The sequence below is a fragment of the Penaeus japonicus genome, unplaced genomic scaffold, assembly GCF_977035675.1.
Source record: "Penaeus japonicus unplaced genomic scaffold, GWHDUDI00000001_assembly GWHDUDI00000010, whole genome shotgun sequence".
NCBI classification, from domain to species: domain Eukaryota; kingdom Metazoa; phylum Arthropoda; class Malacostraca; order Decapoda; family Penaeidae; genus Penaeus; species Penaeus japonicus.
In genome coordinates this window covers 3,315,645-3,333,144 of record NW_028234412.1, presented here as the reverse complement: position 1 = coordinate 3,333,144, position 17,500 = coordinate 3,315,645, and the positions used below count along the sequence as shown (strand labels likewise).

Below are 17,500 nucleotides of genomic sequence, written 5' to 3'. Positions count from 1 at the left end.
CGTCTCAGATTATGAACTTGGATTTGGTGTCAGTCAGGCCTGCAGTGTTTGGTTGATGACCTTATTGTGTTTCGTGAATGTTTAGTTTATTCATTCATTTGTTGGCGGTCATTTTCCATTCCTAGGTATTGTGCCAGATGCATTTGTGGTCAAACTGTCACACTTGTTGTCAGTTTGTTAGGTAATCAATCTTGAATTATGAATCAACAACAGTTAATTTGTAGACTGTGTTTTTATAGGTAAAGATTCAGTATAATAACATATTTCTAAATTCCATTATATTGGCACCAAATGGATTCCTCTCACACTCTACTACTCATATATAGTGGATGTAATCAGCAATCCCCCCCCCTCCCCATGCCACACACCCTGCTCATTTTGTAAGGGAGGACATGAACTACTTGTAAGGTAGAAGGGGGGGACCAGGGGGTTATGGCAAACCTCTAAGCCAGGTAAGGTTAGGTAGGTCTTTGGTTTAGGATTTTCTAGACACACCATGTCCCAAAAATAGCACTTACTAAATTCCTGTAAAAAGATTACCTCATGTCATGTTGTAGGCAAAGGAGCAATTGCAATCATTGTACGCATATGCCATTTGGATGAAGAAATTGCAAAAAAAACAAAAAAAACTTTTACGTTTTATTTAATCATTGACTGATATATGGCGGAATTGAAACCAAAGCACATTTGTTGCTTAAACTAGCGTAATTTAACCAAATATTACCCTTCATGTCTTCTCCTATTATCTGAGCTCATATTTGGGATAGGAGGGGTGTTGGCAGTTCATATTCACTCCATAGGAATAGTGGAAGGAGAAAGAAATCCATTGGCACCACTTTCAGTGCGCTTAGTAATGTGGCATGATTCTGGATATTTACTGTTTTGAGTTGATTGTCAGGTGGAAGCATTATTATTCTTGGAAAGTAATTTAGATTCGTCACAGCTTAGAGAGGTCAGTGGGCAAAAATATTACCAACTTGGCATTACAGTGACCAATTTACTTTCATCCAGTTTGATCAAGTTTTGAATTATTAATTTACCAGTACAGTATCAGATGAGCCTTTTCCCTTGTCTAGCATACTTTATCACAGTAAATATGTTTTGTTGTTTTCATTTTATGTGAAGAGTTTCAAATCTAGTTTGGGTACGATTTCTTATGAATTTAATAATGCAACATAATGCACAGTTGACTTTATCATTAGATAAGTGTACAGATGGGGATATTGCAAATGCTAGGGGAAATAGTACTAGTTGTAAAACAATTATCTGTACAATTATTACAATTACCTGTACATTAGTTTTTACTAATAATGTAATACATTTTATAATATGCACACTTGCAGAGCCTGGAATTTCCTTGCAATTATGACTATAAAGTACAGCTGTATCGATGCTGGTTTTGGATTATATTTGTGGCTAGTAATGATATTGGTGTTTACTTTTAACAGTGGTAGATGTGATTAAGGGAATGATTTTGACGATGATGAATGTCAGTGCTAGTGTTAATGATACTGATTATCAATTGTCATATTGATAATCATAATGAAAAAAGTAGTTATGATAATATTTGTTTAGTGTTGAGAAGGTTATGTTCGATGGCTTCATACAAGATAGGTCAGTAAGTATTTGACTTGAGGGAAGTTAAAAGGAATGGTTAAAATATGGGATAAAAAAGAAAGGACACAACAATAGAATATATGTCATGTTAGGATAAGGTTAATAAAGTGAATTTTGGATTTAAAAAATCAACTTTGTTATTATAATTATTATTATTATTATTAATATTGTAATTATTATTATTATTGTTACTATATTATCATTATTATTATTGTTGTAGATATTATTATTATAAGTGTTATTTTTATTATTGTTATTATTATTATTATTATCATTATCATTATCATTATCATTTTTTTTTTCAATGAATCATTTGTTATTATTCATTTCTTGCAATGTTGTTGTTATTAACTGTCATGTTTGATATCTTCATAAATGTATATTTCTTATTTTTTATTATTTTTGAGGTTATTTTTGGTGCATAGATAGATAGAAAGAAATATTATATAGATAGATAGAAAGATATTTATATAAATTATATATATATATATATATATATATATATATTATATATATATATATATATATATATATGTATATGTATATGTATATGTATATATGTGTGTGTGTGTATTTATATATAATTATATATATTATATGTTATATGTATATATTATATGTATGTTATATTTATATATATATATATATATATTATATATATATATATATATTATATATATATATATATATATATATATATATATATATATAATAATATATATAATATATAATTTATATATATATATATATTTAATATATATAAATATTTATATATATATATATATATATATATATATATATATATATATATATATTTATATATATATAGATTTATATATATTATTTATATTATGTATAATTATTATATATGATATATATTATATTTATATTATATATATTTATATATATTTATATATATATATTATATATTTATAGATTTATCTCTTTATTTATGTAAATGTGTATGTCTTACTCTCTCTCTCTCTCTCTCTCTCTATATTTATATATATATTATATATATATATATAATATATATATATATATATATATATATATATATATATATATACATTATATATAAATGCATATTATATATATATATATATATATATATATATATATATATATATTTATATATATATATATATATATTATATATATATTTATATTATATTATATATATATATTTTATATTGTATATATATATATATATGTGTGTGTGTGTTTATGTGTGTATTTGTGTTGTGTGTATTTCTATTTCTATTAATATGTGTGTGTGTGTGTGTGTGTGTTTTATAATTATTATTATTGATGTTATTACTATTATTTATGTTATTACTGTTGATGTCATTTTGTTATTACGATGGTGATGATTATCAATATCAATGAATTTTTCTGTGATGATGATGATGAATAGTGTCATCGTTATCATCATAATTTTTATTGCTATTATTTTTGTTTTTATTATTATTACTACTACTACTAACTACTACTATTACTATTACTATTACTATTCTGCTACAATTACTACTAATAATACTCTTATTACTATTATTATTATTAATAGTAGTAGTAGTAGTAGTATTACTGTTAATATAATTATTGTGATCATTTTCATTATCATCATCATTATCATCATTTTCATTATTGTTATTATTATTGTATTGTTATTTCCCTTTTAGAGTTGATAATTTTCCCTGAGCCTTCATGGATATTTTTTTGTCTTTCGTTGATTCAGAGGAAGAGAAAGATAGAGAGTGTCAGGTAATACACCTTCCTTGAAGTTTATGAATGAACAAGATGGAGAGTAAAGTGTAGTAGACATATTCATGACAAGATTCAGGAAGTCTCTGTTCTATTTATTGTTTTATTTGTATTAATGTTTTATCTCCCTTTCTCAGATGAGCCAGCCGAAGAATACTAGGTGACTGCCGAGAGGTTAGCGGGTGTTGCCTGATGGAAACCATAGCAGCCTCTTCTTTGGACCAAACCCACCAGGGTAAGATTGTGTGACTGAATTTGTTTGCATGTGCATTCTCGTGCGTCGAGTTGAAATTTTGTAGGTGTGGGGTAAGGGGCAGTCATTCTAGTATCCCCCCCCCCAGAGTTCGGTAGTGCGATTATTGTCCTCTGCAGATACTTGTACACTGTGAGATAAGTGTGTGCTGGGGCATAGTAAAGGGATGCTTCTTGTCTATCAGTCTAGTTTTCAATATTTGCTATATTTTGATTTGATTTGATTTTCATAATTCATATTTTTAATAATCATAGATATTGAAATTAGGTATCATATTGCTGGCAGATGAGAAAAAAATTGGCATAAACTGCCCTGCTTCTCTGCGTGGCCAAATTGCTGAAGCCGAAGTCGAAACCAAGCTCTGAATGCATGAGGCATATAGTTTGCAGCTAGACTTGTATTGAGCTGTAGTCCACCGAATACAAATATTCACCTTATTGTACTAAAGAATGATTTGGAAACACTCATATAATGCAATTTATATCAAACAAATCTTTATGAAACTTATTCCATAGTTATAAAAGACATAGCATAATGGCTATTCCAGTGGCTGTAGATGGACAAAGCTGTAAACTTTTCAGCAAAATTTTTCCCCAAGGAAAGCAAGACTCCTGGAAAGGCCAAGGAATATTTTGAAACATTAATTGCTGTTTACACCAAGGTACAGATACACCTCAGTATAAATTATAATTAAAGTTACCACTTCTGCATGAAGGAAAGGGTAAAATCTCACAAAAATTATTTAGATATAAAACATGCATTCCAATGATGTACCTATCACTTGTTCATCTGCAAATAAGATACTGACATGAATAGCTCAGTCACACTAGGACACTATTGCACAAAGGGAGAGGAGGGATTCTTAGGGGAAGGGGGCAGGGGATGGGGTCGGGATGGGATGGCGCTCTCAGACGACTGGGGGAGGAGGAAGCCCAGTGGGTTAAAGGAAGTCTATGGATATTGGGGAGAGGGAGTGAGTAGCTGCTCGGGATCTTGTCGTGGGAAGAGAGTGCCAGATGTTGTAGTTTTCCCTCCTGACATCCGATTCACACAGAAATCAGAGGCTGAAAAACAGATCACCAGATTTTCAAAACTGATTTTCTATGGAGGCAGCACAGTTGTAAAGGGAGACTTACCTACATGATCAATCAAGGCAGCTCAGTCCTTTGGGGTTAACTGAAGTAATTATATTTTTGGACTGGACTACAGGGATTGTGTGAAATTACAGATCTTTTTTTCCAGAGGAAAATAGTGAAATAATTTTGAATACTTGTAAGGTAAAATTTACTTTTCTTTTTAACATTATAAAAGGATGTATCAAAGATGGGGCTACTTGTTATATATTTGACTGTCATGTACCATATATGAATATGACCCTGTGATAGGGTTTCTCTCTTTCTCTTTCTCTTTCTTTCTCTCCTCCCTCTATCTCTTCCTCCCACTCTCTCCCCCCCTCTCTCTCCTCCTCCTCCTCTCCCCCCTTCCCCTCTCCCTCCCTTTCTTCTTCTGTCTCTCCCTCACCTTTTCTCTCCATCTCTCCCTCTCCTTCCCTCCTACACATCTGGAGATTCAACCATGTTTGTGCAATGCTTACCGTAGCGGCAATTTATTCTCATGGATGACATGATAGATATGCTCAGGTTCTTGAGGATAAAATACTGTATTAGAATCAAGAGTGTATGAGGTATGATGGGATGACTGAATTGATGATTAAAAAAAAAAAGTCCACCCGGAGAGCCAAGGCAAGTTGAAAACACGCTAAATGACATCAGCTCAGTGTAGTTTCATACTGTGCACAGGTGATGATTTGGAGGTGGAGCCAATGGGAGAGGACCCAGTAGTGGACACAGTGAGTGAGAATGCAGTTGAAGATCAGTGTCAACCAACCAGGAATCTTGACCATCCAGTGGTCACCCTTACCCAGATAGTGGATGTGCAACCAAGCATAGACGATGGGGTCACTCTGGTGCCGCCAGAACCGCCAGACCTGTCGCCGGGGCCAGCGCACAAGGTCAGCACTTTTTTTTCATTTCTGTGACATTGTTCACAGGAGGGAAGACCTTGAGGGCAGTGTTGAGTGGTTCTTTCTTCTTACTTTTGCTCTTCCTCTCCCTTCCTCTGTGCTCTTTTTTCCCTGTACATTTGGCCTTCAATCTTCACGAGGGTTACGTTCCCAAACCCCTCATGGGGTTTTTGTTGTTGAATTAAAAAGTTATCTTGTTGCCTTCACAAAACATATGCAGAGATCATATCTATTGTGATGTTGCTGATTTTTTTTTTCTTCCAAACATGCCTATGTTAAGTACTGTACCCATTTCACATTTGTATTTTTTTTTAATGAGTTTTACTGTTATTTGCATATTTGATTTCCCCCACAGCCTTTTTGATCTCTCACAAGTGCAGATTTTTTGTTTTGTATTATTTTTATAGATTGCTATATATTGTAAGGCCAAGCTTTCTGGAAGTCAAATTTTTGAAAGGTAATGGTCAAACTGTTTTGCATTACTAAAAGAAAATGTAAGAAAGAAAGAAAGAAAAACAAGGAAGAATAAAAAAGCTAAAGATCACATTTTTATGAAATTCTTGCTTACTTATTAATGTTTGGTACATTATTTTTCACAGGTCAATGGTGCAATTAGGCGTCTGTCTTACCCAGGCTCAACAGGCAAACATGCACTGCGGCAACAAGCACGGCGTAGAAGACGAAATACCTCGATTGCTGCAGGCAATTCTCCACCGATTACTCGCGTTACTATGAAGAGTGTAGCTGCAACCTCACCCAATCCAGCTACGCAGTCTCTTCATCCAGCGGTTAGCCCCCCAGCCTCAGTGTCCCCCCCACTCTCTAAACCACTGGAAAAAACCAACATCATCACCGCAGTCACCACCCCTTCCCCTCCCACGTCAAGATCAGCGAGCAAAGCCACCCACTCCCCCAGCCAGGGTTTGGTAGGGTCCAGATCGGCAGCCAAAGGGAACGCAACGAGCAGCCATCCAGCGGCTGGGACGAGGGTCAGCTCCCGGATAGCCAACAATGCAGCGGCAAACAGTGGCCTCCACAGTGCCAGCTCCTCTATGCAACCAAGCATGCCTCAAACTGGTGCTAACCCTAATGCTTTATCCTCAGGCACACAGGGTGAGTGGGGAATCTTATTCTTTAGGGCTCACCAAAGTCAGACAGTGTGAATATATAGAGAATGAACAATATATTTTTGAGTCATTTGATTGTAGTATGAATGGCATGATGATGCTAAGGGAGAAAAGAGAGATTGTGAAAGCAGAGGATGGTGCAGAAGGATACCAGAGCCATTGTAACTAAGTCTAGGCATGGAAAAAAGAATTGTGAAAAAAAAGTTTTGATGCCGAATGTATGTGAAGTGGTAAATTGCAATGTGAGGTGAGACTGAGGTAAGGGACTTGTGAATGAAGATTATGGAATAGGAGAACCATACTTGTGAAGTGGTAAATTGCAATGTGAGGTGAGACTGAGGTAAGGGACTTGTGAATGAAGATTATGGAATAGGAGAACCATACTGTTACCTGGTTTTGAGTTGAATTGAAAGTACATTTTATTTGTAATCTGTGGTTATTCAGCTGTTGTTTGCATATATGGATATGAATGTTGCCTGAAATTAATGTGAATATGGGTGCTAGTGTTATTGTTGTTGTTTTTTAATGCTTAACAAGAATTTAATCCACTTCTCACGTCCTCTTCCAGCTTCCAGAGTGGTACGTGTCCCAGCTTCACAGTCATCACCGTCAGCGCGAGATGCATCCTCTCCCTCCATGACTACTATGCAGACATACCTGGCAGCCATCCCAGGTTTCAAACCCAGGAAAAGGTAAATACTCTCATTAAGTTCAGTTTGACACGTTTTGTTTTATTATTTCCAGTAATGTATGATTCTTCAGTAATGTATGGTATTTATGAGTAAAGCAAATATGAATCATAATTTGGAGGTGAACATTGTGAATTTTTCTTCCAAGTTTCATAGTGTAAGTCTGTCAGACAAATAAACACTTTTCTTTAGCATCCTTAAGGTTTTAGTACCATTCATCAGAGACACGCCACTCCCTCTTGTGTTGCAGGTCTCAGCGTAAATTATCTGCAGCTGCACAGTTGGCACAAACAAAGGAAGGCAATGTCGACTTGGAAACACCAGACTCCATCCTCACAAGTGTCAACCTTCGAGCCCTCCTCAATAAACACACCTTCGGTAGCCTTCCCCCAGCCTACCAGCACAGACTGATCAAGCTCTTACCAATGGTTGACCAGTCTGTTGGGGCTGATGACACACTCAAGTGAGTGATTTCCTTGTAATAAGGAGAGTCTTCATATTATTATTATTATTATTATTGTTATTAATATTATTATTATCATTGTTTTTTATATGGAGTTGTAGAGTAACTATAACTATATAACTATAGATGTACTTGGATTCCTCATTGTAATATCTCCATGGCTCCCTGCAGAGTTATACCAACGGGACTCAACAATGAATTCTTTGGCCGTGCTTGTGAGTCCTGGAGATGTCGCCTGGGTGAAGGAGAATTCACACACGACAACCAGGTCAAGTTAAAAGTGGAAGCAGAGAGAGAACGTACAAAGTTAGACCCATGGAAGGTATGTGTTGGGATGTACTCTATAAAGAAAAAGAACTGATTATTGTAGCTGCTATTTGAGTGCATAGTTTTGTGTAAGAGAAAAATTAGAGATGATGAATGTAAAACTATTTATATTTCTTTGCATTCAAAAGTGATTCTATATCTTATTTGGTTAATCCATGGTCCTCAGCAATAAGTACTTCTTCATTAACCCATTCATGCCGGGGTGATTCCGGCTCTGAATGGTCACAATGCTGGGGTTTTCGAACGCATAAGCCTAACACCTCAGGATTCTCAGGCGCACTAGCCGCGAGCCTGGGCTGTCCGCTCACTCACCCCAAGTGCTGGCCGTGACCAAATATTTTGCGCCAGCGTCTGACGCAAAAACCACGAAACATGTCAGCACGTCATCCGGCACGAATGGGTTAAGGGTAATGTATGCATAAGGTTTTTTTTTATATGAATTCTTTCTTTTTCCAGGTTGCCCACTTTGAACCCCTTTGGGGAGTGAAGCAGGGGTGGTGTAGCACTGAGGGGGAAACCAGCTCAAGCAATCCCCCGTCCCCCTCTGGTGGGAGTGTTTCCATGTCTCCCCCGCAGGAGTCCCACACGACGCCAGCTTTCACGTCAAGCTTTTCCGACGTACACATCAGTCAGCTGACCAAGGTGCTCGAGCACATAGCCACGCGCAATGAGAGAAGAGCCCAGAGGAGAGCTCTGAGGAGAGCGGAGAGGAAAAAGCAAAGGGAAAGGGAGTTGGCTGAGGAACTCTCCAGATGCTCTGCAAGTCAGGCCAGCGCCACGAACCCATCTGCCAATTCTTTGTTGGTGCTCCCCAGTGCTTCGCCTGCAACTCCAATCTCAGCATCTGCTACTCCAGTGACCTTGCCTCTTGTCCCAAGTTCTTCACCCCTTCCTTCAAACTCATTACCTTTGTTCACTAGTTCTTCATTACCATTGCATGCCAGTAAGAACAATCTTAGTGAAGTGACTAGCGGTGTTCATACAGTGTTCCCTGCAGAGGAGAAGATACCTCTGCCATCTCATGTGGTGAATGTTGAGTCCGGTGTCTTGTCAAAGGATATCTTAAAGAGGAAAGATGGACTGGCGCTCACCACAACCACACCCTCAAAGAAAATTCGTGTGTCGAATGCAGATGTGACAAACAGTTTTGTTGCAAAACCAGGACCAACTAGCACACCTGCCCAGATACTAACCACCCCTGTCAGTTGCCAAAGCGAAGCTCCAAGAACAACCCGGGTTCCAACGACATCGGTGTCTGGAACTCCTAAGATTGTTTCTAGTAGTGTGGGCTTGAACAATCTTTCTACTGTAGCAACTGTAGCTTCTGGGGTTCCCATTAAGCCAACAGCAGTGATGGTTGTAAGTGCTCCCTCGTCTGTGGGGAGTGCTGTGGTGGTCGCAAACCCGAGGATGTCTCCCGCATCAAGAATATCTCCAGTAACAAGAGTCTCACCTGGGCCTTCGCCCTCGCCTTCAAGACTATCCCCAGTTGTACAAGTGGTCTCACCCTCTCTCTCTCTGGCCCCGTCACCAAGTCCGCCAACTAGTAGAACAGTTGTGGTAGCTGGTCAGACTCGGCCAGTGGAGGTGTCATCCAGTGCCACGCCGGTCTCCCATGTGGCGAATGCTGTGGTTCAGGCTCTACCTACATCATCTGTAGCAAGTCTTACTTCTAGAGTTAAACCTGTCAGAACGCCTCAGGTAAGCCCACCATCTTTCATAAATGTTTTCTTGCAAAATGTTTGGGATCAGAGAATATGCAGCACCTATACTGAAAGTGAGCAGCTGCAGGGAATGGGAGCGAACTAGCATGATTGTGTCCTCACTGATGTTGTTATTATTATTATTATTATTATTATTATTATTATTATTATTATCATCATCATTAATTTATATGTTTGTTTGTATGTGTGTGTGTGCGTGCATGTGTGTGTGTGTCTGTCCATCTCTCTTGCTTTTATGTGTCTCACTGAGTAAAACTTATAATTATCAGGCATTGTCATGGGGATGCAATCCTGGTACTGTGTACAATCCATTTTTCCTGTGCTTATACCTTCTCTTGTATTTGGTTATTGCCACTTCAGCCCCCTCAAGCCAGCTCTTTTTCCAGTGTAGATGTTGTCTAAGTCCACTGCTTCAAGTGCATGAATGGTATTTACCAAGTGAAAGAATAGGAAAGTGCATTGTAGTCTGTTGTTGTTTTGACATCTCTTTGATTTTGTTATTTCCTTATATTTCCAAAGATCTGGCAGAATGTCGAGGTTATACATGTATTAGGTATCAAGCATCACTTTTGTAAAATAGTATTGCAATCATATAGTTTATGTAAGAGTTATTATTCCTACCATACATGTTTCCTGAGGTGTTTAATCACTTTATCACTGAAGAAAAAGTTTGGATAAAACATATACCTAGAACATCAAAGAAAACAGACTGTAATATTTTTACTACATTAAGATCCCATACTATGTTAAACACTCCAAATGTACAATGGATCTTGAGAGTGAATTTGAGTAGACATGTAGTAACACTCACAGGAGTTTATAGTATTGAGTGTGTAACTTTTCAGAATTAGTTCAATGAATGGGGTTCAGATCTTGATGATCAGCTTTCATAATTAAGATAGATTTACCCTTAAATAAAGTACTGCATTTTATAATGATATACAGGAATAAAGATGATATTACTTTAGTCATTGCTATTACCTGTTCTGGCATTGGAGCTGGATATTGTCCATTGTTGTCATTCCGCTGCTGCAACTACAAGCTTGTGTGCTCTCTTTCAGGGGTTGTCAGGGGCAGGTACCATATCCTTGAAGGTAACCAGAGGCAGGACTCCAGGAGGGGTTAACATCCAGAGATCGTATGAAATCGTCCAGGCCGTCATCGCCAACAGCCCCAACAGGGACCAGTTACAAGCCCAGCTCAAAACTCCAGCAGCTTTACTTGCAGATGTCAAGCCAAGCACCAGTGGGCAGACAGTCGTGGCTCCAGCAGTCAGCAGTGGGAATAGTATTGTGACCAATCCTGCAAACAATCAGGTGGTTGTGCAAGCAGCTCCTCAGAACCCGGTGCAGACAATTACTGTGGTCAAGGCTGTTGCCACCACAAGCAGTAACAGCACCAGTGGCACATCACCTGTACAAGGGGCCCAGCTCATCACCAGTGGTCCGCGAATGGTTCGTCAGGTGGCTCTCAGTGTGAGTGGTGCAGCTGGGACCACTGTGATGCCACCCATAGCTGGCACACCAGGGACCATGGTGCTACGACAAATGGTCACACCTCAGTCTCTCGCAACCCCATCCCAGGTACCTTTGGCTTCTTCAAGTAGGACCTCCTCTCTTTTGCTTGATGGTAAACTAAGAATTACTTGTGGTGGTAGTGGTGGTGGGGGGAGTGGTGTTGTTGGAGGCAGCAGTATGAGAGAGTCAAATGCAGTTACAAATATCCCAGAAACTAATGTCATTGTTTCAGGACAGAATAGCACTGATGTAGGTAGCTGCAGCGTTGGTTGTGACGGGGAAGGAAACGGTGGGAGTGTTTCTGGCGTTGGAAGTATTAGTAATGTTAGTGAGAGCCTCTGCAGTTTCAAGTTTGGGGAGCCTGTAACAACTATGGTAGTCATGTCACAGCCGAGTGGTGTAACTCCAGTTAGCAGTAGGGTGCTGGTTCTTCATCCAAGTAATAGCAGTAGTGAAGGCATTAGTGACAGTAGTGGTGGTGGGTGTAGTGGTGGCATTGGTACAAGCAGTGGGCCACTGCTTGTGTCATTTTCAACAGAGTCTCAACACCACCTCAACCCTCAGTCTGACTCATCTGACATATCCCCCATCTCCCTAAACCCCCCTAACCCCCCAAGTCCCCTCACAGTCTCCACAGTACCTGTGATAGGTGGGAGCATCACCCATAATACTCAGCCGACACCACGGCTTTCAGCTGCCCCATCTTCTGCAGTGTGCTTACCCAATTCCCACTCTATCATTTTGCAGGTGAGACTGTATTTGAGATCAGTATGTAATGATTATGTAGTATAATAAGTAGCCTTTGTTTATTTTCTTTGATGGGCTGTGGTATTATGTTGTCGTCCTTTTTTCGTGTCTACTTTCAGTTGTCCAAGCCTTGGTACAGATTATGATGGCAGGAGTAGTGTTTTGTTTGTATGACTGTGTACACAGGTCATCTTATGCATGTATTTATTTAGTGTCAGAAACTTATGAAGGGCTCTAGATTCAACCAATACTCCTTGAGGATGGAAGGATACTGACGACAATACTCTTTCCATCCAGTTTGCCTTAAGAAATATGCTTATTTGCACAAAAAGAGATTGTTGTTCTATGTAAATGATCTTACTGCCTTTTGCCATTGAATGATTGACTTCATTTGCTTTGTTTCTTGATTTCTTGAAATTTTAGTGTAGAGTTGAAGACTGTCTAATCAGCTTGATATAACAGAAAATATCATGCTTTAAAAAAAAATGAAATGTGACCTTATATAAAAGGAAAAGGTGTTTATTTTTGTATAGTTTTTTTATGGAAGAGAGTGAGTATGTGAGTGAGTGTGAGAGTGAGTGAGTGAGTGTGAGAGTGAGTGAGTGAGTGTGAGAGTGAGTGAGTGAGTGAGTGAGTGAGTGAGTGAGTGAGTGAGTGAGTGTGAGAGTGAGTGAGTGTGAGAGTGAGTGAGTGTGAGAGTGAGTGAGTGTGAGAGTGAGTGAGTGTGAGAGTGAGTGAGTGTGAGAGTGAGTGAGTGTGAGAGTGAGTGAGTGTGAGAGTGAGTGAGTGTGAGAGTGAGAGAGTGAGTGTGAGTGTGAGTGTGAGAGTGAGAGTGAGAGTGAGAGTGAGAGTGAGAGTGAGTGTGTTTGTGTGTGTGTGTGTGTGTGTGTGTGTGTGTGTGTGTGTGTGTGTGTGTGTGTGAGAGAGAGAGAGAGAGAGAGATTGAGTGAGTGAGTGTGTGATTGAATGAGTAAGTGAGTGAGTGTGTGGTTGAATGTATGAGCGTGTGCGTGTACATTTGTGTGTAAAACCCTAGCAAATTTGTCTATATATGTATCTCATAGCAGACATATATTGTTCCTGAAATAGGCAAGGAATGAGCAAAGTCTTTGATTTTTTAAGAAGGTTCAAGTTTATGTGCATGTGTTAAATTCTCTATTATATAATTTCTTGCTTATCTCTGCTATTGATGGTTACCTTTTGGTAGGATAAGTACAGTATTTGAATTATTGCTATTGAATTATTGCTTTGTACCTTCCCTTTATTGAATGGAAAGTTTGAAAAGTGTAGCTTTTTTTTCTTGCTATGTAGTTCAGTGATGTATCCCCAGTGTATGTGTGAATGCAAGTAACTGCTTGTTGAAATGACCAGAAAGTAAAAGGGATTTTCATAAGTAATTTCTCATTTTGCTGAATTGTATGCAGCTAGTGTTAGATTATGCACCGATTTCATGTTTTTTATTCTTCTTTTACATAATAATTTTTCTAAAATTGGTGTAAATGCTTATTGTGATTATGTTTTATCATTTAAGTTATCAGATTTTGCATTACTTATTGAGTGTTTACATTTTTCAGCATGAGGTTTGTGAGGGCAGCATGGCCCCTCCAACAGCCACATCCAGGCCAATCACCATCCTGCGACCCACGACTGGAGGAAAGCAGATAGTTGTACAGACAGTACCTGTCTCCAGTTTGCAAGTTTTGAGACTAAAGAACATATCCAGTGTGAATGGGGAAGGCATAACTAGCAGTGATGCACAGCAGCCTCCTCGGGCAGCCAGCGCCCCACCCAATAAGAGTGGTGTCATGGTAGCCCTGGCCCCGAGGCCATCCAGTGTGGGTCCACGTATTGTCGTGCAGACAAGCAGTGCACAGGGATCCCCAGCCACTATACTTACTTCAGCTGGACAGCATTTTTTATCCGAAGGTGACCCCAGTCCAGGTGTAAGTAGCTGTGACAGTGACCAGCTTGTCACGACACGGGCTGGGGCCTCTCAGTCCTCTGACACATCATCAGAGAGCATCCAGGAGAACCAGGTGGGAAGCCAAGCACCTGTAGCAAGTGTGGCTCCAGTTCAGTTGACTGCAAACTGTCTTGGCACTGGTACAGGTCCTAGCCCTGGCTCAGGCAATGTACCTACTGTTACAACAGTTTCAAATGTTGTTAATTCTTTTCAGAATCTCAATAACAGCCCCACCGTGCCCCAACAGTCAGTGCAGCACCAGCATCCACAACATCCAGTTGTGTCACAGCATCCAAATATGCCTGTGCGACCAAATATGCGCATGATGATGAATAACATGCCACATATGAACAATATGCAGACCCTGAACAATATGCAGCCTATGAATAATGTTGGCCAGATGAATCCATTGCCTGGAATGAATGGCATGGCCACCATGAACATGCAGGGCAACCCAGCAAACCAAGGCATGCATGCGATGCCACCACAAATGAAAGGGGACAACAATGAAGACGGTTGTCCGTGCAACATGAAGGCTATGATTATGTGCATGAAGTGTGGTGCATTCTGTCATCATGACTGCATTGGTCCTGCTAGATTGTGTGTAGCCTGCCTTATCCGTTAGAAAAAACAGTGTAATATTTACACTTCATTTTCAGATTGGTCAACACAGTTACACCTCATTTTGGTAAATGAAGGGAATTTTTTTCTTCATTTGTTTTCAGGGATGATTCCATGATGAAAGGGATGCATATTGGATATTGAAGTAATTTAGTGCCTAGGATTACAATTTGGCATGTAATAAGACTTGCTATGCAGGCATTTTTAAGACATAATGTGTACTGGAGAAAAAAATGCATACGTGATTTGACCTAGAAGTCTCTGCCGAAAGGTGAAGAAGAAGAAGAATCAGTGACTTGAGTGGCAGTGATGAAACCTCAAAGATAATTGTGAAATGGATATCTCAGGAACTGATGAGCCGGTCACTCATGCCTTTGTCTGTCTAGTTTTTGGAGAGGAGGACACAGTAGGAGAAAGAGGAGAAAGTTGCATCATAACTATTCCGGTGACTGTTTCCAGGACTCTGCTTGAATAAGGGCTGTGGGTCCTCTATGAGAACTCACTACCTTAAAGGAACAGGGAAATAGAGCCCCATGAATTAGCATTTTAACACGGATGACAACGGACAATTGATGCATTTGGAAAAGTACGTATTGTGATAACAGTACAATGGTGATGGTGCACTTTTTAAAAGGACTTCTTAACAGATGTACCCATGTATTTAGAATTGCCCATCATTTTTTAGTACTCAAGTCTATTGTAAAGGTTTACCAACACTGAAAACACAAAGTATGTAAATGCTGCTCCCTTTTAGTGAGATGATTTCTTTTATTGTTATATAACATAGCAAGAGGATGAAAATAATGTCATTATCCTCTGAACTCTCGATAGACACATCTGTTAAGCACAGTCTTTATGCTTAATGAATATCTGTTCAGTTTGAAAAATAATAAAAAAAAGTGATTCTCAGTGCGGGTTGGCCAGGCGTTGTATAACACAGGTAATGATGACATCATTAAACACACAACCTTCCAACCCAGTCTGGCCTTGGGGATTAGACAGCTTTTTGAAAGCGGATTGCTGATGTGAGGTTTCTTTCTTTTTTTTTTTCTTTTTTTTTCTACATGTTCATGACTGTGAAACAAGTTTATTTACTTTTTATATGCAAGGTAATTTTCATCCATTGGATTTATTTATCTTTGTTTACGGATGAGAACCACAGATTATCATTTTCATCATCAAAAAAAAAGTCAGCTTTACCTTTATCATCATTTGTTAACATCATCAATATCATCACCGCATCATCATCATCATCGTCATCAATCATCATCATGAAACAGCAGCTGCAGTAATCATATGCATATTCAGCATACTCTCCTCATCAGTTCTTCATATTCAGAATATGATACATGCTTCCAGCTACTTTTCAAGTGTGAAGTGACATAACTCTAATGTTCTTGCATACCCCTTTTTTAAGTGATTAACAGAAGTTATCTTTATTTTGTCAGTAACATAATTGTTATCATTATTGTTGATATTGTCATTGATAACGTTATGTTATCATTTTTTATATTATAATTGTTATTTTTATATTATGCTTTGTTTTGTTCTTATTGTCATCATTATTATTATTATCGTTATTATTGTTATCATCATTATCATCTCCATCATCATCACCAAAGTCACCTTCATTATAGTTTTGAAAGTTTCCTCCAATTTTGAATGTGAAATTTGAATATGCATGATGTATTGGTCTAACTGTGTGTGTTAGATTACGTTGTTGTATGTTTGAAGTACGACTACAATTTTTATCAAGTGTATTACCAGAGTTGGCAATATTGAAAAGATTGTTGTTATTGTATTTGATTTCTTTTTCTTCTTTATGTATTCTAATATCAATACACCTTTTTGTCTTACACAAAATCATGTATGTATGCATATTTTTTATTTGCAACTTTTAACATTGTTAGTACTAATAGTCTGTTATTTATTTGACAACTGCTGTTATTACAACCAGTCAACATCACCATCATCATCATCATCATCATCATCATCATCATCATCATCATCATCATCATCATCAATCAATCATCATTGAAGCAATCATCATTCCTTATATATCATAATTACCATATCATGTCTCACATGGTTTTATTAAGTAAAATGTACATTGTTCCTGAAGGTGGAAGTGCTAAATTTGCTTTATTTGATGGTAAAGCTCAGACGCGTGAAGAACAGGACGACAACACGAAAAGAGAACACACAGCAGTGCATCAGAAAGGTTGCACTTGTCGAGTTTAGCCTAGATACTTAAAATATCAGGGGTTGCCAGACTTGCGAGATGTCAAAATTACGAGCCTGAAGTATTAGCCAACTGTTTCATAGCACAACCACAATATGCTAAAGAAAACAAAAAACAAAAAATAAAAAAAGATTGTAACATGTGTATTAAAATTTGAAATGGCAAATGAGTGTATTGTTTCTTTAAAGCAGGATAAATGAGGGTGAATGACCTGTCCCAGGTCCCTCTGCCTTGTCCTTCCTCTCCTCTCTTCCTCTCTCTGATAAAAGAAGACTGGCTGCTGTACCCATAACCTCAAATTGATTTTGTCTGAAAAATCATGATTTACAAACATTAAACAATATGGCTGAATTTCCCAGGTTTTCGACTACTGTCAGCCAAACACTGAGTAGACAGGTCTGGAAAGTTACTGCATTTTAGGAA

At 38.2% G+C, this 17,500-nt stretch overlaps 1 protein-coding gene across 6 annotated transcripts in view; it reads left to right on the top strand.

The window, feature by feature from the left end:
• Nucleotides 1–17,246, top strand: part of Asx (transcriptional regulator additional sex combs) — a 17,816-nt gene extending 570 nt beyond the window's left edge. For 2 of the 6 annotated variants that reach the window (XM_043014455.2, XM_086540452.1), the window contains exons 2-10: nt 3,519–3,616; nt 5,434–5,645; nt 6,257–6,770; nt 7,353–7,476; nt 7,724–7,936; nt 8,108–8,258; nt 8,720–9,964; nt 11,049–11,570; nt 13,826–17,246. In XM_043014455.2, the coding sequence (XP_042870389.2) occupies nt 3,574–3,616; nt 5,434–5,645; nt 6,257–6,770; nt 7,353–7,476; nt 7,724–7,936; nt 8,108–8,258; nt 8,720–9,964; nt 11,049–11,570; nt 13,826–14,839 (4,038 nt within the window). In that variant the 5' untranslated portion in view covers nt 3,519–3,573 and the 3' untranslated portion in view covers nt 14,840–17,246. Of the gene's footprint in view, nt 1–3,304; nt 3,382–3,518; nt 3,617–5,433; nt 5,646–6,256; nt 6,771–7,352; nt 7,477–7,723; nt 7,937–8,107; nt 8,259–8,719; nt 9,965–11,048; nt 12,252–13,825 lie in introns of those variants that run through there. The other 4 variants (XM_086540449.1, XM_086540450.1, XM_043014456.2 and 1 more) reach the window with 3 other exon arrangements.
• Nucleotides 17,247–17,500: the final 254 nt, after the last annotated feature.